At 45.8% G+C, this 23632-nt stretch overlaps 1 protein-coding gene across 7 annotated transcripts in view; it reads right to left on the bottom strand.

Moving 5' to 3' along the window:
* NAV3 (neuron navigator 3) overlaps nt 1-23632 on the bottom strand; it is a 617057-nt gene that overhangs the window by 93213 nt on the left and 500212 nt on the right. For all 7 annotated transcript variants that reach the window (XM_039914053.1, XM_029078987.2, XM_029078989.2 and 4 more), the window contains 2 exons: nt 19239-19947; nt 9874-10362 (listed from right to left, as the gene is read on the bottom strand). In XM_039914053.1, the coding sequence (XP_039769987.1) occupies nt 9874-10362; nt 19239-19947 (1198 nt within the window). The remainder of the gene's footprint in view (nt 1-9873; nt 10363-19238; nt 19948-23632) is intronic.

The raw sequence follows: 23632 nt of genomic DNA, 5'->3' as shown, positions 1-23632 counted from the left end.
TATCTCATCTGTAAAATGGGGATTAAGAATCTGAGCCCAATGTGGCACAGGGACCGCATCCAACCTGATTAGTTTGCATCCACCCCTGTGGATAGAACATAGGCCTGGGAGTCAGAAGGTCAAGAGTCCTAATCCCAGATCCACCACTTGTCTGATGTGTGGCCTTTGGCAAGTCACTTCACTGCCCTGTGCCTCAGTTACTTCATCTGTAAGTCACACAGCTGACAAGTGGCAAAGCCGGGATTCCAACTCATGACCTCTGACTCCCAAGACTGGGCTCTTTCCACTGAGCCACACTGCTTCTCATTATTATTATTATTATTAAGTCTCTAGAGGGCCACCAGGAGTTAGGGCAGACCTCCAACCTTGAGAAATGTTCCTTCCTCAGACTACACTTCTTGTCCAATCCAGAAACGCATGGGCTAAACCCCTTTAATCAGTGATTCTAGACCTAAACCAGTTATAGACCAGGGATTAACTAGAGTCAACACCAATTCCCTTCAACTATAAGCTTACTCAGATGAACAAGTTTTGTCATTCCCTGGAGTCTAGGCAGTCAATCAATCAATCCATGGTATTTATTGAGTGCTTGTTTATTGTGTAAGGGCTTGGAGAGTCCAACAGAGTGGGTAGACATGATTTCTGAGCTCTAGGAAGAATTATCGCCACAGTATGCGGAACACAAGAGACCCTGAAGAGCCAGGGTTCATGTCTAGTTCTCCCCTCTCTATATTTTCCCAGCTATTAGTTCAACATTCAGCACACAGCAAACACTTAAAAGTTACTACTAGTAGTACTAAGGTGGAACAGACATTTTGGGTTTGGAAGTGATCTGTTTACAGCTCTTGGACAGGATAGGATTTAAGACAGAATATAGTTAACTTTGTTTCCAGTGTGGCCTAGTGGATAGAGCATGGGTCTGGGAGTCAGAAGGACCTGGGTTCTAGTTACAACTCTGCTGCTTGTCTGCTATGTGATCTTGAACAAATCACTTCACTTTTCTGTGCTTCTGCTAACTCAGGTGAGAAATGGTGATTAAGATATGTGAGTCCCATGTGGGACAAGGACTGTGTCCAATCTGATTTGTTTGTATCCACCCTAGCATTTAGTACAGGGCCTGGCACATAGTAAGAGCTTAAGTAGTAGTAGTATTATTATGTAAGATATAGTACATAGCACATAGTAAAAGCTTAATTTGTATTACTATTATTATTAGATTAAGATCTGTAAAACGGGGATTATAATAATAATAATACTTAAATTCTTACTATGTGCCAGGCACTGTACTAAGCACTGGGGCGGATACAAGCAAATTGAGTTGGACACCCAGTCCCTAACCCACGTGGGGTTCACAGTCTCAATCCCCACTTTACAGATGAGGTCACTGAGGCCCAAAAAAGTCAAATGACTTGCCCAAGGTCACCTAACAGACAAGTGGAGGACCTCTGCCCCCGAGGTTTATGCTCTATCCACTATGCCAGGTAGCAAGCTCTTAACAAATGCCATAGTTATCATTATTATTCCTAATACAGGCCCTAATCCAGGGGCACTCCCATCCCAGGCTCAAACACGAAGGCCTTTGCCTTATCTGAAACCCTATGTGTTACAAGACACTATGGAGGAAAAATATTTGCTATCAAGTCATTCGGTTTGAAATACTGAGCCTTGGGTAGATGCAGATTCAGAATCAGATGCATGCAAGTCGTACTAATTTTATTGCACATCTCCTAGTTTGGCTGCAGTAACTGAGGGCCCTTGCCTTATCTGAAACCCAATGTGTTACAAGACAATACTAAGGAAAAATATTTGGTATCAAGTCATTCGGTTTGAAATCCTGAGCCTTGGGTAGACGCAGATTCAGAATCAGATGCATGCAAGTTGTACTAATTTTATTGCACATCTCCTAGTTTGGCTGCACTGAGGTACCTTTATTACCAAAGGGCTTAATTACCAAAGTCATTGACCCAGGTGACCATAAAAACTGATCTCTGTCTGGAAAACTTTCAGGTTGGATTTACTCAGATTCTAACCCAGGTTTGTAAGGGATCCACAGTACTATTTTTTTTAAAAAATTATTTATTTATTTAATTAATTAATTTAGTAGTGTATAAAGGAGGAATACTTATAGCCTGAAACTAGAGAGGGGGCACTGAGGATGGAATTTGGGATAAGCTTTTTCTAGCTTGGGTCATATGACACAGATGCTTCAACAGATGGATAACTGATACTCCAACATATTTACAGCATAGAAACAATCATTTCGGCACCGCCTCTTAGAAAAGATTTCCGGCAAAGTCCTATTCACATGAAAACATCATTGTCCCTTGAAGCTAAAAAAAATCCAGAATCACATTTGCTCTTACCTTATTATTTTGAACCACTATCATATTAAATATGGCATAAATATGACAAATGCTCAATATGAAATATTCCTAAATTAATGAGTACCTTCAAAAAATCTAACTTATTTACAAATGAGGGTTAGGACTACTAAGAGATATTTGTGGTTGACAAAAAATGATATACTGCTTTCCCCTATTTTAATTTGGAATGTCCCCACTGATGGAACAGTATTATTTTAGTCCCAGAAATACAGAAATATTTTCTTCTACAAAAAAAAGATCCCATTTCTCCCTAGATAAAATTTCCCTTAACTCTGATTGTATGAAGAAGAGAAGGTGCTAAAATTTATGCAAATGTGAATGAAAACTCATGGAGTAACTCAGTGTGTGCTGTTACTGTTTATGGTTTCCCTGCGAGGTAAAATATCCTAGGACAAGTTTTTCTTGTAAAAGCTAATCAACACAATTTTCCCTTCCCCATCATTAGTTAAGAGTAGAACTAGCATTAATAATAATAGTAGAAATCATAATATCAGTAGTATTCATTCAATAGTTTTTACTGAGCGCTTACTATGTGCAGAGCACTGTACTAAGTGCTTGGAACATACAATTTGGCAACAGATAGAGACAATCCCTATCCAATAAAGGGCTCACAGTCTAAACAACAGGCTCACAATCTGAACGTAGTAGTTGAGGAGCAGCATGGTTTAGTGGAGAGAGCTTGGGCCTCGGAGTCAGAAGGACCTGGGTTCTAATCCCAGATGTGCCACATGTCTGCTGTGTGAGTTTGGGCAAGTCAAGTCACTTGACTTCTCTGCACTTCAATTACCTCATCTATAAAATGGGGATTAAGAGTGTCAGCTCCATGTGGGACAGGGACTGGATTTAACCTGAATGACTCGTATCTACCCCAGCATTTTGAACAGTTCTTGGTACACTATAAGTGCTTAACAAGTACCATAATTATTATTAATATAGGGAAGTAGCATGGTTTAGTGGAAAGAGCACAGGCTTGGGAGTCAGGGGACATGGGTTCTAATCCTGACTCTACCACTAATAGAGGTACAGTTCAGTGCCAGGTATATAGCGCTTGGAAAGTACAGTTCATCAACAGATAGAGACAATCCCTACCCAACAAACGGGCTTGCCACTTGTCAGCTCTGTGACTTCGGGCAAGTCACTTAACTTCTCTCGGCCTCAGCTACCTCATCTGTAAAATGGGGATTAAGATTGAGCCCCATGTGGGATTACCTTGTATTTACACCTGTGCTTAGAACAGCGCTTGGCACATAATAAGCGCTTAACAAATACCATATTATTATTATTAGTAGTAGCAGTAGTAAGAGTATTTATTAAGCACTTACTAATGAACTATATAAAGTTTTGGGAAAGCACAACAGAACACAATACAAGTACAGGGCATATTCCTTGTCCACAAGGAGCAGCAGTGGGTGAAACTCTGTTGGGTAAAAATCAAAAGTTCAGAGAACCAAAATCTCAGGAGCAGTATGGTCTGACGGATAGAGCATGGGCCTGGCAGTCACAAGGACCTGGGTTCTAGTCCCAAACCCACCACCTGTCTGCTGTGTGACCTTGGGTAGGTCACTAAACCTCTCCGTGACTCAGTCACTTCATTGGTAAAACAGAGACTAAGAATGTCAGTGCCATGTGGGATGTGGACTGTGTCCGACCTGATTATCTTGTATTCACCCCAGTGATTAGTACAGTGCCAGGTACATAGAAAGCACTTAGCAAATACCATTAAAAACAAGCAGGCAAGCAAACAAATGAACAAACAAACAAACAAAAAAGACAAAAGCACAAGAAGGAGTTTTGTAGTATTTACTGTGCAGGATGAAAATCAAGAGCAGTTCAGACAACAGCCCTCCTTGCCACCAAAAAAAATTGGATAATCCTATTAATTATAAAACTATTCATTTACATTACCACTTGTCTGCTGTGAACCTTGAGTAACTTACTCAACTCCTCTGTGCCTCAATTTCCTCATTTACAAAAATGAGGATTAAATCCTACTCCCTCCTACCTAGACAGTGCTCTGCACATAGTAAGCACTCAATAACTACTATTGAATGAATGACTGCAAACCTTATACGGGACAGAGATTGTGTCCAAACTGATAATTTAGTATCTATCCCAGAGTTTAGAATAATGCTTGGCACCAAGTAAACTCATTGTGGGCAGGAACTGTATCTGTTTATTGCTGTATTGTACTCTCCCCAAATGCTTAGCATAGTGTTCTGCACACAGTAAGCACTCAATAAATCCGACTGAATGAATGAATGAACAAATGCCATAATTAAGGGAATGCTATTAACAGGGATTCATAGAAACTGCGTGGCCTAGTGGTTAGAACACGGGCCTAGGAGTCAGAATAAACTGGGTTCTAATCTGATAGACAATTACTCTCCCTGCTCCTCATAGCTTTATTGAAGGCACATCCCCTTCAAGAGGCCTTTCCAGACTAAGCCCCAATTTTCCTCATCTCCCATTCCCTTCTGCATCACCCTGACTTGCTCCCTTTGCTCTTCCCACCACACCCTCCCCCGGACCCACAGCACTTATGTACATATCTGTCATTTTATTTATTTGTGTTGATGTCTGTCTCGTCTCCCCGTCTCTATTCATTCAATAGTATTTATTCATTCAATAGTATTTATTGAGCGCTTACTATGTGCAGAGCACTGTACTAAGCGCTTGGGATGAACAAGTCGGCAACAGATAGAGACAGTCCCTGCCGTTTGACGGGCTTACAGTCTAATCGGGGGAGACGGACAGACAAGAACAATGGCACTAAACAGCGTCAAGGGGAAGAACATCTCGTAAAAACAATGGCAACTAAATAGAATCAAGGCGATGTACAATTCATTAACAAAATAAATAGGGTAACGAAAATAGATTGTGAGCTTCTTGTGGACAGAGATTGACACTGTTGATGGTTGTATTGTTCTTTCCCAAGCACTTAGTAAAGAGCTCTGCACATAGTAAGTGCTTAATAAATATGACTGAATGAATTAATTAATGAATAATCCCAGCTCCCCCACTTGTCTGCTGTGTTACCTTGGGCAAGTCATTTCATTTATCTGGGCCAATTACCTCATCTGTAAAATGGAGATTAAGACTGTGAGTCTCATGTGGGACAGGGACTGTATCCTTCTACCCCAGCATCATAGTAAACACTTAACAAATGCCAAAAAAACACACATATATTACAGTCGTTGTTTAAAGTTCACTGTTATCTGACCTTTAGTGCTTGGTAACTGGCTCTCCGATCACACTGTTTTCTTCTTTCCCTGTACCAGTCAGTAGTTCATTAGCATTACACCGGCATAATAATAAAGGTACTGAAACCGTGAACTTCAGAGGATTAAAAATGTTCCCGTGTAATGCAGATGAACCACCTATTCGATAGCAGCATCAAATACACTGCAATTAGACAGCTGGAGGAACCAAATGAGAACTCAGCAGACTGAAATGATAGTCTGCATGATGTTCCACTTTGGAAAACCACAGCTGCTCAAAACTCTACACCACGAAGACCAAAATGGTAAACAGGATATTATCAGTAGATACCTCAAACCATAGTTGGCATGGGAAACCTGTATTCCTCAAAGAGTTGCTTCAAGAGTAAAGCTTCAGACCCCAATTTTGGATCGTATAGTGGTCATCAGCAAGGACCAAAAATCTGGACAAAGGACGTATGTGATTTTCAAAAAGTTCACACTGAAGGCTGGGCAACCGTCGTAGCACAGCGATTACTAACATCTCACCAATGTTTGAGTTTTAGGCACTTGTGCCATTTTGAAATCTTCAGTGCTCATTCTAGGAAATTATTTTGAAAGGGTTCCTTAAGCTAAACACTAAACAAAATGAAAATGGGCATTCAGTCCAATAAACAATTACATGGAAAGAAATTAAACTCTGAGGACCAAACTGAGATGAAGAAATGCCACCGTTTCCTTTGACAATTAGTAAGTAATGATTTAAGGCCAAATCAATTTGATCTGGTTCTACCGAGACTTGTCCACAAAGGCCTTATATAACAGGATATATATCGAACATATTGCCCGGAGCATATTATTAGGGGTTATACAATGGTCTCTTCAAACAAATGCATAATATTTCCGAATCAACTTTTTGCTGTTTGGTAGCTCAAAACAATATATTCAACTGTATATGCACAGATATATACTTTGGTTTTATCTGATTTTTAAACTTGAAATACTAGGTTTCTGAAAAAAGAAGCCACAGAATCATTCCATATCAAGCCTAAGTTTACAGTGACAAACACATGTTTGGGAAGGAAGAAGCATGGAAGCTAATTTCTAAATATGATAATAATAAGTATCATTATTTTGGTATTCGTTCATCACTGTTCTAAGTGCTGGGGTAGATACAAGTTAATTAAGTTGGGCACAGTCCCTGTCCCACCTTATCACTGTTTATTGTTGTACTGTTCGCTCCCAAACGCTTAGTACAGCGCTCTGCACACAGTAAGTGCTTAATAAATGATTGAATGAATAATCCCAGCTTTAATCCCCATTTTACAGATGAGGGAATTGAGGCTCAGAGAAGTTAAATGATTTGCCCAAGGTCACACGGCACACAAGTGATGGAGCAAGGATTAGAACCCAGGTCCTTCTGACTCCCAGGCCCGTGGTCTATGCACTAGGCCACACTGCTTCTCTGGCCACCTGGAGAAGAGAGTCAGGACTACCAAATATTTCTTGGCAAAATTGGTATGTTCTTATAACCAAAATCCCAAATGTCCCAACACTTGATGTTAGTAGGTCATCACCTGAATACAAACACTGCAGGCAGGTAAAGGCCCAGGCCCTTTATCCCTTCAAAGTGATAAAGCAATGAGTTATCAGGATATTAAAAATGAGACTGTCATTAAAAATGAAATTAAAAATAAGCCTCCTTGGATGGTTTGAGCTTGCACTCTCCAAAGCTTCTTCTCCTCCCTCATCGACACCCATGCCCGTCACCCCCGCCGATTGTTCCGGACCTTTAACTCTCTCCTTAGGCCCCCTGTTCCTCCCCCTCCCCCATCTCTCACCCCTAATGATCTGGCCACCTATTTCCTCACGAAAATCAACACGATCAGGTCTGAGCTCCCCAAAGTCACCCCTCCGCCTCTCCCCTCCCCCCCCAACAACCCCCTCCCCTACTTTCCCATCCTTCCCTGCAGTATCCTCAGAGGAGATCTCCTCCCTCCTCGCAAGTGCCACCCCCTCCACCTGCGCCTCGGACCCCATTCCCTCTCACCTTCTTAAAACCATTGCCCCTGCCCTCCTCCCTTCCTTAACTTCTATTTTTAACCACTCAATCTCCAAGGGCTCCATCCCCTCTGCCTTCAAACACGCCCACGTCTCCCCCATCCTAAAAAAACCCGCTCTTGACCCCACTTCCCCCTCCAGTTATCGTCCTATCTCCCTACTACCCTTCCTTTCCAAAATCTTAGAACGAGTCATCTACAATGGATGCCTAGAATTCCTTAACTCCCATTCTCTCCTAGACCCCCTCCAATCTGGCTTCCGTCCCCTCCACTCTACTGAGACTGCTCTCTCTAAGGTCACCCATGACCTCCTTCTTGCCAAATCCAATGGCTCCTACTCCATTCTGATCCTCCTTGACCTCTCTGCTGCCTTTGACACTGTCGACCATCCCCTCCTCCTCCATACCTTATCTCACCTTGGCTTCACGGACTCTGTCCTCTCCTGGTTCTCCTCTTACCTCTCTGGCCGATCATTCTCGGTCTCCTACGCTGGAGCCTCCTCCCCCTCCCATCCTTTAACTGTTGGAGTTCCTCAAGGGTCAGTTCTTGGCCCTCTTCTGTTCTCCATTTACACTCACTCCCTCAGTGAACTCATCCGCTCTCACGGCTTTGACTACCATCTCTACGCAGATGACACGCAGATCTACATCTCCGCCCCTGTCCTCTCCCCCTCCCTTCAGGCTCGCATCTCCTCCTGCCTCCGGGACGTCTCCACCTGGATGTCGGCCCGCCACCTAAAACTCAACATGAGCAAGACTGAGCTCCTCATCTTCCCTCCCAAGCCCGGTCCGCTCCCAGACTTCTCCATCACCGTGGATGGCACGACCATCCTTCCCGTCCCGCAGGCCCGCAATCTCGGTGTCATCCTTGACTCGTCCCTCTCGTTCACCCCACGCATCCTATCCGTTACCAAGACCTGCCGGTTTCACCTCTACAATATCGCCAAGATCCACCCTTTCCTCTCCACCCAAACGGCTACCTTACTATTACGGGCTCTCGTTATATCCCGGCTAGACTACTGTGTCAGCCTTCTCTCTGACCTCCCTTCCTCCTCTCTCGCCCCGCTCCGGTCTATTCTTCACTCCGCCGCCCGGCTCATCTTCCTGCAGAAACGATCTGGGCATGTCACTCCCCTTCTTAAACAACTCCAGTGGTTGCCTATCGACCTCCGCTCCAAACAAAAACTCCTCACTCTAGGCTTCAAGGCTCTCCATCACCTTGCCCCTTCCTACCTCTCCTCCCTTCTCTCTTTCTACCGCTCACCCCGCACGCTCCACTCCTCGGCCGCCCACCTCCTCGCCGTCCCTCGGTCTCGCCTATCCCGCCGTCGACCCCTGGGTCACGTCCTCCCGCGGTCCTGGAACGCCCTCCCTCCTCACCTCCGCCAAACTGATTCTCTTTCCCTCTTCAAAACCTTACTTAAAAATCACCTCCTCCTAGAGGCGTTCCCAGACTGAGCTCCTCTTCCCCCTCTACTCCCTCTGCCATCCCCCCTTTACTTCTCCGCAGCTAAAGCCTCATTTTCCCCTTTTCCCTCTGCTCCTCCACCTCTCCCTTCCCATCCCCACAGCACTGTACTCGTCCGCTCAACTGTATATATTTTCGTTACCCTATTTATTTTGTTAATGAATTGTACATCGCCTTGATTCTATTTAGTTGCCATCGGTTTTTACGAGATGTTCTTCCCCTTGACGCTGTTTAGTGCCATTGTTCTTGTCTGTCCGTCTCCCCCGATTAGACTGTAAGCCCGTCAGACGGCAGGGACTGTCTCTATCTGTTGCCGACTTGTTCATCCCAAGCGCTTAGTACAGTGCTCTGCACATAGTAAGCGCTCAATAAATACTATTGAATGAATGAATGAACACTACCTTTTGTGTACTGTCCTGATAGCCAGGTGAGACTGGGTTGGAATCTTTTAGTCAAAGAATATGGGATAAGTGGAAATTCTTGACTCATATATGTATGATCTAAAAGATCTTATCCTCTTCAGATTCAAGAATGCACAGCTGAAATTGCATCGCTGGCCCAATCTCACAGTCCTGAGGACAGGCAAGACTCCCACCAAAGAAAATGGAATTTTATGCAGGGGAAAATGATGAGACTAGTCTTTCGATAGAAAAAGCTATGGGGTGCACTTTCTAAATATTCCAATTCGGTACAAGCAGACGTTCCCACAGGCTCAGTCTGCATCTCTCTCCAGCTTCCTGGCTGCTTCCCGCACTCAGCGCTCACCTTTCTGAAAGAGTAGATCTCACGCTCCCGGTCCTGATGAGCAGGTTCTGGACCTCCTGGGTGCCCATGGTCAATCCGGACAGAGAGCCATGGTGGCTGAGAGGGAGGTCGATCGATTCGGAACTGGTGTGGAGGCTGGTTGTCGACTGATAACTTGGGGTGTCTTTACTGCCCGCGGAGGAGCTGCTGAGGTTGGCTGCCCAGACGAGACCTCCCGACGTGAAAGAGTGGACCGAGGCCGGACTGGAGGCCAAGGAATGGCTCAAGCTGATCACGTCTGTGGTTAGGTCTGAGGGTTTGCTGAAAAGGGGGCTGCTGCCCCCACTCTGCCCGCCGGCACTTCCCATGCTGCCCGTGCCCGACGACGGAGACTCCAGGCTGCCTTGTCGGGCTAACGTGCCACTTGGGCTGGGCATCGCTGAGGTGGATTTCACCCCCTCTGTAGTTGCTGCAGAGGAGGGCTTGCCCCCTGCCTTGGCACCAAACAGCCTAAAAGAGAAACAAATAATCGTAAGAGTGATAGGTGTTAACTACTTACTGTGTGCTAGATGCTGTACTAAATGCTGGAGTGGAGAAAGGCTTACGGTCTCAGCCTCCATTTTACAGATGAACTAAGGCCCAGGGAAGCAAAGTAATAATGTTGGCATTTGTTAAGCGCTTACTATGTGCAGAGCACTGTTCTTAGCGCTGGGGTAGAAACAGGGTAATCAGGTTGTCCCATGTGAGGCTCACAGTTAATCCCCATTTTACAGATGAGGTAAATGAGGCACAGAGAAGTTAAGTGGCTTGCCCACAGTCACACAGCTGACAAGCGGCAGAGCCGGGATTCCAAGGTCACACAGCAGACAAGGTCACATTGCAGATAACAGACACAGCAGAGCCGAGATTACAATAATGATTAAAAAAATTATAGTATTTGTTCAGCGCTGATTATGTGTCAGGCACTGTACTAAGCACTGGGGTGGATAAGCAGACAAGTGTTGGAACCAGGATTAGAACCCTTGACCTCCTGACTCCCAAGCCCATGCTCTATCCAGTATACCATGCTGCTTCTCTAATTAGAACCCATGACCTTTTGACTCCCAGGCCCAAGGTACATACAAAATCACCACCTCCCTTGCTATTCAGAGATGCCAATATCCACTAAACATTCTCGTTCTTTTTCTCCCCATACTCCGCATTAGGTATCTGGAGTACAGAATCAGTAAAGATTCAGTTTTCTTTACTGAGAAATGTATAACACATCAACTCATCCCTTTCTCTTGAGTATCATGTACTTGGTATTTTCAATCTCATCAATCCATGATTAGAAATGAATATTTCCCCCATCAAAGATAGAGGACCCAATCCAGACCCAAGGAATAAAAGAGAGGTGAAAAAAATAAAACAGTGCCTTGCATGAAGGATTTTAAAGGAACAAATGGAATTCCACTCTAGCGCCATATATTGTTTTGACTTCTTCTTGCTGGTAAGCCATGTACAATGCCAGTTTCAAGAAATGTTCTGTCATTTCCACACATGACATTCAAAAAAAAAATTAACAGTTCATTTGACATCCAAAAAGTTATCTTAGGCTTTTTTTGGAGGTGATCCTTTACAGCTGGTGGTCAGGGTAACTGCCAAGTAGTAGCTGGGTCAGGATTGAATACTGAGCACCAAAGGCAATATGCTCATGTTTTGTCTTTTTTGCAAGTCCCTAAGAACAGTCACTAGTGCTGCATGGCTCTTGACACTACTTTTCTGACACAGGATTATGGTTGGAATCGTAATAAAAGTATTTTTTTTCTCTAAACCAGACTAGTTCAGAGCTAAAGAGGGAGACTGTGGTATAGCAATGGGCCACAGGAGGGCAATATTGGCTCTTACTTAAGCATCGGGATTACTGTATCATGACTCAAAACATTCCCAGTTCTTTTTCTCCTAGGGCTCAACGTTTCCAAACTAAATCTCCACTTGGCCTATCATTAATGGAAATGGAGGAGAATGGCTCCAACGAAGTAGAATAAAGTAGGCTTTTCTGATCTTGAAATTCATGAATCTAAAAATACCACAGCAGATGTTTATTCCGCTGCATCGATAAGCGCAGGGTCTCCGATCCAGGCCTCCTCCAGATGTTAAGTGAGTGAGACAACCATCTTAGGCAGGGGCCACAACTTCCAACAGGTCCCCCTCCGCTCTCGTCCCAAGCAGGACTCGGGTTAACAGAGACCTGGGAATGGACCCAGCGATTCTGGAACAGGGAGGTCCAGCAGAAATACTTGGGTGCACGATAGGGTTACACTTTGTATAAGAGGCATCTCTTTGGATTTTGAGGGCGGGGATGTGTCCATTTATTGTTATATTCTACTCTCCCAAATGCTTAGTACAGTGCTCTGCAAACAGTAAGTGCTCAATAAATACCACTGACTTACTGACCGATGACTGAATGTGTCTGAGCATCCTATCCAGTAATAGAAGGGTGGAACTATGACCCAACATGAAGTAGTGTCCTTTTCAGGACGTCACCCTCCCTCCTCAAAACACTCCAGTGGTTGCCCATCCACCTCCATATCAAACAAAAACTCCTCCCATTGGCTTCAAAGCAGTCCACCACCTTGCCCCCTCCTACCTCACCTTGCTTCTCTTCTTCTACAATCCATTCCACATACTTCTCTCCCCCAGTATCAACCTTTTCACTGTGCCTCGGTCTTGTCTATCTCGCCACTGACCTCTCGCCGACATCCTGCTTCTGGCCTGGAATGCTCTCCCTTCTCAAATCCGACAATTACTCTCCCCGGCTTCATCTCCTCCAAGAGGCCTTCCCAGACTAAGCCCCACTTTTCCTCATCTTCCACTCCCTTCCGGATTGTCCTGACTTGCTCCCTTTGCTCTTTTCCCCGCCCAGACCACGGCACTCATGTAATTATAATCTGTAATTATATTTATTTGTATTGATGTCTCCTTCCCCCTCTAGACTGCAAGCTCGTTGTGGACAAGGCATGCCACTGTTTGTTGTTGTATTGTACTTTCCTAAGCTCTTAGTAAGGGCTCACTAAATACTACTGAATGAATAAAAGAATGAATTAGCATCTGCCAGTCATAAGTCACAAGCTGACACCAGCCTGGTGCCATCTCTTAGTCTGCACCTCAGTCATCTCCAGAGAGACTGTGTGAGTGTCTCCTTCCACACACAGAACCTCTCCTGGAGCTCCACTCTGCCCCCCAAAGGGTAGTTGATCTGGGGGACAGGGGATACTCATTATTCATCCCCCATCCCAGCCCCACAGCCCTTACGTACATATCTGTTATTCATTTATATTAATGTCTGTCTCTGCCTCTAGACTGTAAGCTCATTGTGGGCAGGGAATGTGTCTGCTTATTCCTGCAGTTTACTCTTCCCAGCCCTTAGTACAGTGTTTTGCACATAGTAAGCACTCAATAAATATGATTGAATGAATAATACGGAGGGAAATTCCTCAATTCCTTCTGAGGATCTAAGGCAGAGCCAGTGATGCACGCAATCTTGGGCAGAAAGCAGCAAGTCATCCTTATACATGCTCTCCCTTCTGTCTCCTCCCCCCCTCCCCTCTCCCGCCCTAGAACCCCACTTTACCAGCGCTACCCCTCTTCCCCCTCCCCCTACTCTTCCCCCCACCAAACCCCCTCTTCACCCCCTCCCCCCTTCTCTCTTCCCCACCCATGCCCCATCCCAGTCCTCTTGTCCCACCGCTACCCCTCATCCCCCTCTCCCCATCCAGGGCCCCGCCACCTCCTTCCCATCCAAACCCTCCCCTCCCCCTGCCCTTCCCCCCTCCCCCCCTTGCACCCACAGCTATTTTCAAGTGTGGCCTCTGGAACCCCCACTCTATTACAGGTAAGCTACCTTTCATCCATGACCTTTTCCTCTCTCGTTCTCTCCTCCTCCTCGCCCTTTCGGAAACGTGGCTCTCTCCCGAAGACACGGTCTCCGCCGCCGCTCTCTCCAGCGGAGGCCTCTCCTTCTCCCATTCCCCCAGACTCACCGGTAAGGGAGGAGGTGTCGGCTTCCTCCTCTTGCCCCGTTGCCGCTTCCGCACTATCCCTCCTCCCCCCTCCCTCTCCTTCCCCTCCTTCGAAGCCCATATCATTCGCCTCTACCACCCCCTCCAGTTACTTGTCGCTGTCATCTACCGCCCTCCCGGTCCCACCTCCGACTTCTTCAACCACCTTGACCCCTTTCTCACCTTCCTCCTCTCCTTCTCTCTGCCCACTCTGATCCTCGGAGACTTCAACATCCATATGGATGTACCCGACGACTCCTCTGCCACCCGCCTGCTATCCCTCCTCGACTCTGCCGACCTCCTCCTCCACCATACCACGCCCACTCACCGACTCGGTCACACCCTCGATCTCGTCATCTCCTACCGCTGCACTATCTCCTCCCTCACCGACTCTGAAATCCCTCTCTCTGACCATAACCTTCTCACCTGCCTCAAATCTCACACTCCATGCCCCTGCAAATCTTTGCTACTGCCCCACAGAGACCTCCACTCTCTCGATCCCATCCGTCTTTCCAATAGCATCTCTCCTCACCTTGCCACCCTGTCCTCTCTTCCCACTCTTGATGATCAGGTCTCCGCTCTCAACTCCACCCTCTCTACTCATCTCGACTCTCTCGCCCCCCTTTCCCTCCGCCGCTCTCGCGCCACTAACCCACAGCCCTGGATCACCTCCTCCGTCCGCCTCCTACGCTCCTATGCTCGAGCTGCTGAGCGCTGCTGGCGAAAGTCCAAGCACCAAGCCGACCTCACACACTTCAAATTTATCCTTTCCTGCCTTAACTCTGCCCTCTCCTCCGCCAGGCAAAGCTTCTTCTCCTCCCTCATCGACACCCATGCCCGTCACCCCCGCAGATTGTTCCGGACCTTTAACTCTCTCCTTAGGCCCCCTGTTCCTCCCCCTCTCCCATCTCTCACCCCCAATGATCTGGCCACCTATTTCCTCACGAAAATCAACACGATCAGGTCTGAGCTCCCGAAGGTCACCCCTCCGCCTCTCCCCTCCCCCCTACCAACCCCCTCCCCTACTTTCCCATCCTTCCCTGCAGTATCCTCAGAGGAGATCTCCTCCCTCCTCGCAAGTGCCACCCCCTCCACCTGCGCCTCGGACCCCATTCCCTCTTACCTTATTAAAACCATCGCCCCTGCCCTCCTACCTTCCTTAACTTCTATTTTTAACCACTCAATCTCCAAGGGCTCCTTCCCCTCTGCCTTCAAACATGCTCACGTTTCCCCCATCCTAAAAAACCCGCTCTTGACCCCACTTCCCCCTCCAGTTATCGCCCTATCTCCCTACTACCCTTGCTTTCCAAAATCCTAGAACGAGTCGTCTACAATCGATGCTTAGAATTCCTTAACTCCCATTCTCTCCTAGACCCCCTCCAATCTGGCTTCCGTCCCCTCCACTTTACCGAGACTGCTCTCTCTAAGGTCACCCGTGACCTCCTTCTTGCCAAATCCAATGGCTCCTACTCCATTCTAATTCTCCTTGACCTCTCTGCTGCCTTTGACACTGTCGACCATCCCCTCCTCCTCCATACCTTATCTCACCTTGGTTTCATGGACTCCGTCCTCTCCTGGTTCTCCTCTTACCTCTCTGGCCGGTCATTCTCGGTCTCCTTCGCTGCAGCCTCCTCCCCCTCCCATCCTTTAACTGTTGGAGTTCCTCAAGGGTCAGTTCTTGGTCCTCTTCTGTTCTGCATTTACACTCACTCCCTCGGTGAACTCATTCGCTCTCACGGCTTTGACTACCATCTCTAAGCAGATGACACGCAGATCTACATCTCCGCCCCTGTCCTCTCCCCCTCCCTTCAGGCTCGCATCTCCTCCTGCCTCCGGGACGTCTCCACCTGGATGTCGGCCCACCACCTAAAACTCAACATGAGCAAGACTGAGCTCCTCATCTTCCTTCCCAAACCCGGTCCTCTCCCAGACTTCTCTATCACCGTGGATGGCACGACCATCCTTCCCGTCTCTCGGGCCCGCAATCTCAGTGTCATCCTTGACTCGTCTCTCTCGTTCACCCCACACATCCTATCCGTTACCAAGACCTGCCGGTTTCACCTCTACAATATCGCCAAGATCCACCCTTTCCTCTCCACCCAGACGGCTACCTTACTGTTACAGGCTCTCGTTATATCCCGGCTAGACTACTGTGTCAGCCTTCTCTCTGACCTCCCTTCCTCCTCTCTCGCCCCGCTCCGGTCTATTCTTCACTCCGCTGCCCGGCTCATCTTCCTGCAGAAACGATCTGGGCATGTCACTCCCCTTCTTAAACAACTCCAGTGGTTGCCTATCGACCTCCGCTCCAAACAAAAACTCCTCACTCTAGGCTTCAAGGCTCTCCATCACCTTGCCCCTTCCTACCTCTCCTCCCTTCTCTCCCTTCCCCGCACGCTCCGCTCCTCTGCCGCCCACCTCCTCACCGTCCCTCGGTCTCGCCTATCCTGCCGTCGACCCCTGGGTCACGTCCTCCCGCGGTCCTGGAACGCCCTCCCTCCTCACCTCCGCCAAACTGATTCTCTTTCCCTCTTCAAAACCCTACTTAAAACTCACCTCCTCCTAGAGGCGTTCCCAGACTGAGCTCCTCTTCCCCCTCTACTCCCTCTGCCATCCCCCCTTTACTTCTCCGCAGCTAAAGCCTCTTTTTCCCCTTTTCTCTCTGCTCCTCCACCTCTCCCTTCCCATCCCCACAGCACTGTACTCATCCGCTCAACTGTATATATTTTCGTTACCCTATTTATTTTATTAATGAATTGCACATCGCCTTGATTCTATTTAGTTGCCATTGTTTTTACGAGATGTTCTTCCCCTTGACTCTATTTATTGCCATTGTTCTTGTCTGTCCATCTCCCCCGATTAGACTGTAAGCCCGTCAAACGGCAGGGACTGTCTCTATCTGTTGCCGACTTGTTCATCCCAAGCGCTTAGTACAGTGCTCTGCACATAGTAAGCGCTCAGTAAATACTATTGAATGAATGAATGAAAGTCTATTGAATGTGACATCACTTGCTTTGAGATTGCCTCCCCAGGGACAGAGGGAGTGCTTAACTTTCATTCCTCAGGGAACCGTATGTATGAAGTTCCATAGAGAAGCACCATGACTTAGCAGAAAGAGCACCTGCCTGGGAATCAGAGGACCTGGTTCTAATCCCAGCTCTGTCATTTAACTAATGATGGTATTTGTTAAGCGCTTACCATGCATCAAACACTATTCTAAGCACTGGGGTAGGTACAAGCTAATCAGGTTGGAAACAGTCTCTGCCTCACATAGGGCTCAAAATCTTACTCCCCATTTGACAGATGACAGAACTGAGGCACAGTTAATTTAAGTGACTTGTTCAAGGTCACACAGCAGACAGCTGGCGGGGCTGGGATTAGAACCCAGGTCCTTTGGATTCTCAGGCCCTTGCCCTATCCACTAGGCTATGTTACTCCCCACTAGGTTTTGCTGCTTCCCTAGCTGTGGAACCTTGGGCAAGTGATATCACTTCCCTGTGCTTCAGTTTCACCATCTGTAAAAAAAAAAGCTGATTCAAAATCTATTCTCCCTCCTTTTAGCCTGATAGCCCCATATGGTACAAGGACTGTGTCTGATCTCATTAATAATAAAAAAAAATAATAATAATTGTGGCATTTGTTAAGCACTTACTGTGCGCCAGACACTGTACTAAGAGCTGGGGTGGATACAAGCAAATCGAGTTGGACACAGTCCCTGTCCCACACGCGGCTCACGGTCTCATTCCCCATTGTACAGATGAGGTAATTGAGACACAGAGCAGTGAAATGGCTCACCCAAGGTCACACTGCAAATAAGTGATGGAGCCGGGATTAGAACCTATGACCTACTGATTCCTATCTTGTATCTACCTCAGTATTTGGCACAGAGTGAGGGCTTAAAGAACACCATCATCGTCAAGTTGTTCCTGGCTCTATTTAATTATAGGAGATGATTCGATACCTGTTCTCCCTCTTATTTAGATTGGGAGCCCCACGTGGGACTTTGTCCGATCTGATTATCTCGTATCTACCTCAGTATCTGTCACTTAGTAAGGGTTTAACAAATGCCATCATCATCAAGTTGGTCCTGGTTCTATTTGATTGTAGGAAGCAAACAGTCAGACAAGCTCTTGAAATGGAGAGCTCCTATTTTGGATCCCTCTGGCTAAGCACGGCCCTTTGAAAATGGACCTAGTTACAGACAGTGATATCTGTGCCTTATGCTGTCCTTCTGTTTTGTGAAAATTTATTCCCCAGTTGAAATGCTATTTGATCAGATTCTAAAATAATCACCACTAGTTCCTGGTTAAGTGGCATGCTAAATAAATAGCTAAATACACATTCTGAACATATAGCTGCAATGGCCGAAATAGAGCCTTAATTCTTTCATTCAAGTTTGAAAAACTGTAGTTGATGTTTGAAGAATTCCTGCCTCGAGACTTGTATATTACCCCACCAGTTACTGTGTGTCCTCAACAATTTACTTATTTTTTTCCTGAAAGGGGAGAATTAATTACCTCAATTGCAGTTTCAGTGAACCACGTGGACTTCTTCACCTCTGTATATTGACCATGTGTCTCAGTTTGCAATCTGTTAGAGAACCAGCATGGCCTAATGGAAAGAGGAGGGGCCTAGGAGTCAGAGGACCTGGATTCTAATGACAGCTCCACAACATGTCTGCTGTGTGGCCTTGGACAAGTCATTTAACTTTTGTTTTCCTCAGTTACCTCATCTATAAAATTGGGATTAAGACGATGAGCCAACCTGATTATCAATTCCAACCTGATTAACTTGGAATCTAACCCAGCATTTAGTACAGTGACTGGCCCGATGCATAGTAAACACTTAACAAATGTCAAAAACAACAGCAACAAAAAACCAAACAAAATCAAAGCAAAGATCCACAGATATCCTGAACTTCATAAATCTGATCCAATGCATATGCCTTTAACAGGTTTTTAAATTTATAATAGCTTCTAATTTATGCCTCTAGACTGTATTTGTACCCTCTTGTAATAATAATAATAATGATGGTGTTTGTAAAGCACTATGTGCCAAGCACTGTTCTAAGTACTGGGATAGATACAAGGTAATCAGGTTATCCCTCGTGGGGCCCACAGTCTTAATCCCCATTTTACAGTTGAGGTAATCGAGGCACAGAGAAGTGAAGTGAGTTGCCCAAGGTCACGCAGCAGACAAGTGGTGGAGTCGGGATAAGAACCCACGTCCTCTCACTTCCGGAGCTTGCCACTAGGCCAAGCTGCTTCTCCTCTCTTAAGTGCTTAGTACAGTGTTCAGCCCAAAGTAAGTGCTCGATCAATACCACTAATAGCACGTGGCAATCCTTACCTCCGAAAGGTGGGTGAAGCTATGTCAGGATATTTGGATCCAGGTTGCCTGAGACCCTGGGCTCCTGAGGTGCTGGCAGAGGTGGGACTCGACTTGGGTGAGCTCGACAAGGAGACGCTCTCAGAATCAGACCCCACCACTTTCTCCTTTTCCTTATCGGTCTGATTGACAGGGACCGGGCTGGACCGTCCGGATCCGGGAATCTTGGTTGGCTCCCTCAGCTTGGAGGTAGCGGTGCCCGCAGATTTGCTGCTGACGTTGGAGTCTATGCTGCTGGTACTAGACCGGTGCCCGCCTCGGCCGGGGATGCCACTGGGACTCGACTTGGAGGGACGAGGCAGGCTCCGATATTGCAGCGTGCCCTTCGAGTGGACATGCAGCACCCCGTCATCTTGATTCTGCGAGCCATCCAAGCTGGTCTTCCGCCCTGCGCCGGATTTCCCTCCAATGGCCGCCGACTTGGGGATCTTTCCGAGGGTCGCCGACCCACTGGTGACCGTGGCCCCACTTGCCGTGATTATAGTGGATGACCCGACCACAGACTTCTTAAAGCCAAAGGAGCCGGTAGCCGTTGACCTTCCAAGGCCCGCCGGAGGCTTTTTCCCTTCATCCCCGCTACTTTTTCCTGCATCTGAAGGAGAGCGCTGAATAGAAGTGCTCTTTAGCGGGGATTTCCCTTTTTCGGAGGCTTTTGCATCATCTGTTTTCCCTAATTCCAAAGACAAAAACATCAGGACACATTTATAATCATAAATTCACAGCTCTTTCACTTCCCCAATACTCCAAACGGTGCTTACTTCTTTGAGTTATTACCATTAATGGCATCCCAGTATTTTATCTACTTTAAAATGATCCTTATTAGAATTCTACTGAACGGTTTGGTGAGCTTCCAAAATATAAGATATAGGGTTGTTCCCTGTTGCTGCTGTGATTGTGGAGATGCATGCCAGAAGGAGACAGACGTGACAAGGAATATTTGTCTCCGAAGGACATTTTGCTTCTGTTCCACCTTTGGCAAAGTTCCTTTAGAAAACACACTATCTCTGCTCTTCTCCTTGAGCATACATTAAAACACCAGGGTAAGCAGCATGGAGGGCTGTTGTGAAGTGACAGATAAGGCGTGCAGTGATATGGTGGTAAAGCTTGCTTGCTGGAGGCTATTTATAGCTATTTGAGTAGAAAGACACATCCTGACCAGACCTGTAAGCTATAAAAACCTTGGAAAGCCGGCTTTCCATATGCCTAGGCCTTAAACATATGACATTCAACAATACAAATTAAATGATATTTTAAGTAACCAAATATAATTAACAGCAGAGGCTTCTTCAGTGGTCCATTTATTCCTTAATTTAAATGTAGATTTTGGACACTGCAAATCTGTGGAAACTGAGCATTTTTCCTCACTGTGAACCTTATTTTCTTCCTGCAATGAAAAAGCCATTAAAATCCAAAATAGAAGAGAAAGAACTTCTGCCTGAGAGGCTGAAAAATTTTTTTTGTACATTTCAAGACTCAAGAGCTACACACAAGCTTTGTGCCTGGTGAGTGTAAATAGAGATAGATATAAGGCTCAATTTCCCTGTTGCAAGAGCTATACACAAGCTTTGTGCCTGGTGAATGTAAATACAGATAGATATAAGGCTCAATTTCCCTGTTGCATAGGATTTACTTTCATTCAATTTCCAGGAAGTTGTAATACTGTCCTTCTGAAACCAATTAATAATGTGATATTTTGATATTTTCCCTATATTGAAACAGTACTATCAGTATTCTAAATGGTTAATTTAAAATATTTTCTCTTTCAATTTACCTACCAGAGACTCATTGTAGTGTCTTTTGCATTAGTATAATATCTAGTGCACACTCTGCTTATCTCAATAATTTATTGTCAGCTGTTACTTTCTTCCTTTTAAATTTAGCACAATTCCTTCTTGGGGATAGTAAAAGCTGTCACTTTTTTCAAGTCTTAATCAGATTCACTGCTGAGTGAAATTAGGATCAGATTGGCATATTTATATTTATCTGAATTTCAGATAAATATAACCAACACGTAGTTGCACAGTTCTGACAAAAATGAGGAAGTAGCTTATTACATTATTTTCTTCCTCTCTCACTCTATAGGCGAGTGATCACACACGCATACACATTCATGCTAAGTACCAGATCACAGAATTTATTTTGTACTTTGTCTTCCCTTCCTCTCTTCATTTTTCTCTTAGTATTTTTTAAGGCATTTGTTAAGTGCTTACTATGTAGCAGGCACTGTACTAAGCATTGGTGTAGATACGAGGCTGTCAGGTTGGACACAGTCCCTCTCCCACAAGGGCCTCTCAGTCTTAACTCCCTTTTTAGAAATGAAGCAACTAAGGCACAGAGAAGTTAAATGACTTGTCCAAGTCACACAGCAGGCTAGTGGAGGAGTCAGGATAAGAACTCAGGTCCTTCTGACTCCCAGGCCCATGTTCTATCCATAAGGCCATGTTTCTTCCCTCTCCATTGTTGTCTTCCTCTGTCCCTTTATTCCCATATCCTTCTCTCTGCCTGCCTTTTCCCCTTACTGCCTCTGCATTTTGTTTGGGTGTGTGTGTGTGTGTTGGGGCAGGGGGATCTGTGGTTCTATTTGGGTATGGCCCATTTTGAGATAGGTCACCATGATTCTTTTTATCACTGTCCATGCATTTGAAATTTTCCTGAAAGGTGGGGAGTCTGTATTTTGTATGCATATTGATCAATTTCTGTGATGATTATTTAAAGTGCTTATATTTGTGAGTGTTTAGCTACAATATAACATTTTTATAGGGTTGGGAAGCAAAATGGCCAAATGGAAAGAGAAAGGGCCTGGAAATCAGCGGACCTAAGTTCTAGTTCCTAGCGTGTCTCAGTGGAAAGAGCCCGGGCTTGGGAGTCAGAGTTCATGGGTTCGAATCCCGGCTCTGCTACTTGTCAGCTGTGTGACTGTGGGCGAGTCACTTAACTTCTCTGGGCCTCAGTTCTCTCATCTGTAAAATGGGGATCGACTGTGAGTCTCACGTGGGACAGCCTGATTACCCTGTATCTACCCCAGCGCTTAGAACAGTGCTCTGCACATAGTAAGCGCTTAACAAATACCAACATTATTATTATTATTATTGTTATTATTCTGTCTTGTGCCAGCTATGGGGTCTTGAGTAATTCATTTCACACCTCTATACCTCAGTTTCCTCATCTGTAAAATGTAGATTCATTACCTGTTGTCCCTCCTATTAAGACTGCCAGCCCCGGGTGAGACAGGGATTGAGTCAATTTATTTAATTTGTATCTACTCCAGAGCTTAGTACAGTACCTGGAACAAGGTAAGTGGTTAATAAATATCACTATTATTCTTACTGAATAGATGCAAATGTAGCTATGAATAGTAACTGTGCATGTGTGGGTAAAGGAGAAGGGATTAGTTGACCCCCAAACTGGAAGCGTTTCCCCAAGGATAAAAAGTAAGGTACTCACAAAGAGAGCATAAGAACCAGAGAGAGGAATATGTGTGACACATAAACACTCCACTTGAGTCACTCACACACCCATACAGTCCCTTCACCCAAGCTTCATCCATTTTAGCTGCACACAACATGGTCAGACACACACACACACCCTCCCCCCCAGCTAACCTAAGTGTCACACAAAGGGATCACCCATCTCCCACCCATCTTTGCACTTCAGACCACAACAGCTGGATCATTCTTCCTCTCTACAGAAACAGCGTGGCTCAGTGGAAAGAGCATGGGCTTGGGAGTGAGAGGTCATGGGTTCTAATGCCGGTACTGCCAGTCATCAGCTGTGTGACTTTGAGTAAGTCACTTAACTTCTCTGTGCCTCAGTTACCTCATCTGTAAAATGGGGATTAAGACTGTGAGGCCAAGTGGGACAACCTGATTACCTTGTATCTCCCCCAGCGCTTAGAACAGTGCTTGGCGCATAGTAAGTGCTTAAGAAATACCATTATTATAATTATAATGAACCCTGATGGAAACCTAGCAGGAAGAAACATTCTAGGTTTCCCAAAAAAATTATACGTTAGTGGCCATTACTGTTTACCATGAGCAGCTTATGTTCTAGCACTCCTTCCCCCTCTCCACCCTCCCCTGTGCATCAACTATACACTTGGCTGATAGATCAGTCCCATTAACTGAGGACTTACTGTGTGTGAAGCACTGTATTAAACACTTAGGAGAGCACCCCTTATGCAATTTGATACTCACCCCAGCCCCAGAGCACTTCTATAAATGTCTCTACACTCTAACATTTAATGTCTGCCTTACCCTGTAGACTGTAAACTTGTAGTGGGCAGGGATCGTTGAATTTACTTTTCCAGGCAATTCAGGGTGAGCATATTTGTGTTTTTTGATTTGGATTCAGAGAAA

The sequence above is a fragment of the Ornithorhynchus anatinus genome, chromosome 14 (genome assembly GCF_004115215.2).
Source record: "Ornithorhynchus anatinus isolate Pmale09 chromosome 14, mOrnAna1.pri.v4, whole genome shotgun sequence".
NCBI lineage: Eukaryota > Metazoa > Chordata > Mammalia > Monotremata > Ornithorhynchidae > Ornithorhynchus > Ornithorhynchus anatinus.
This window is presented reverse-complemented; position numbering and strand designations above follow the sequence as displayed.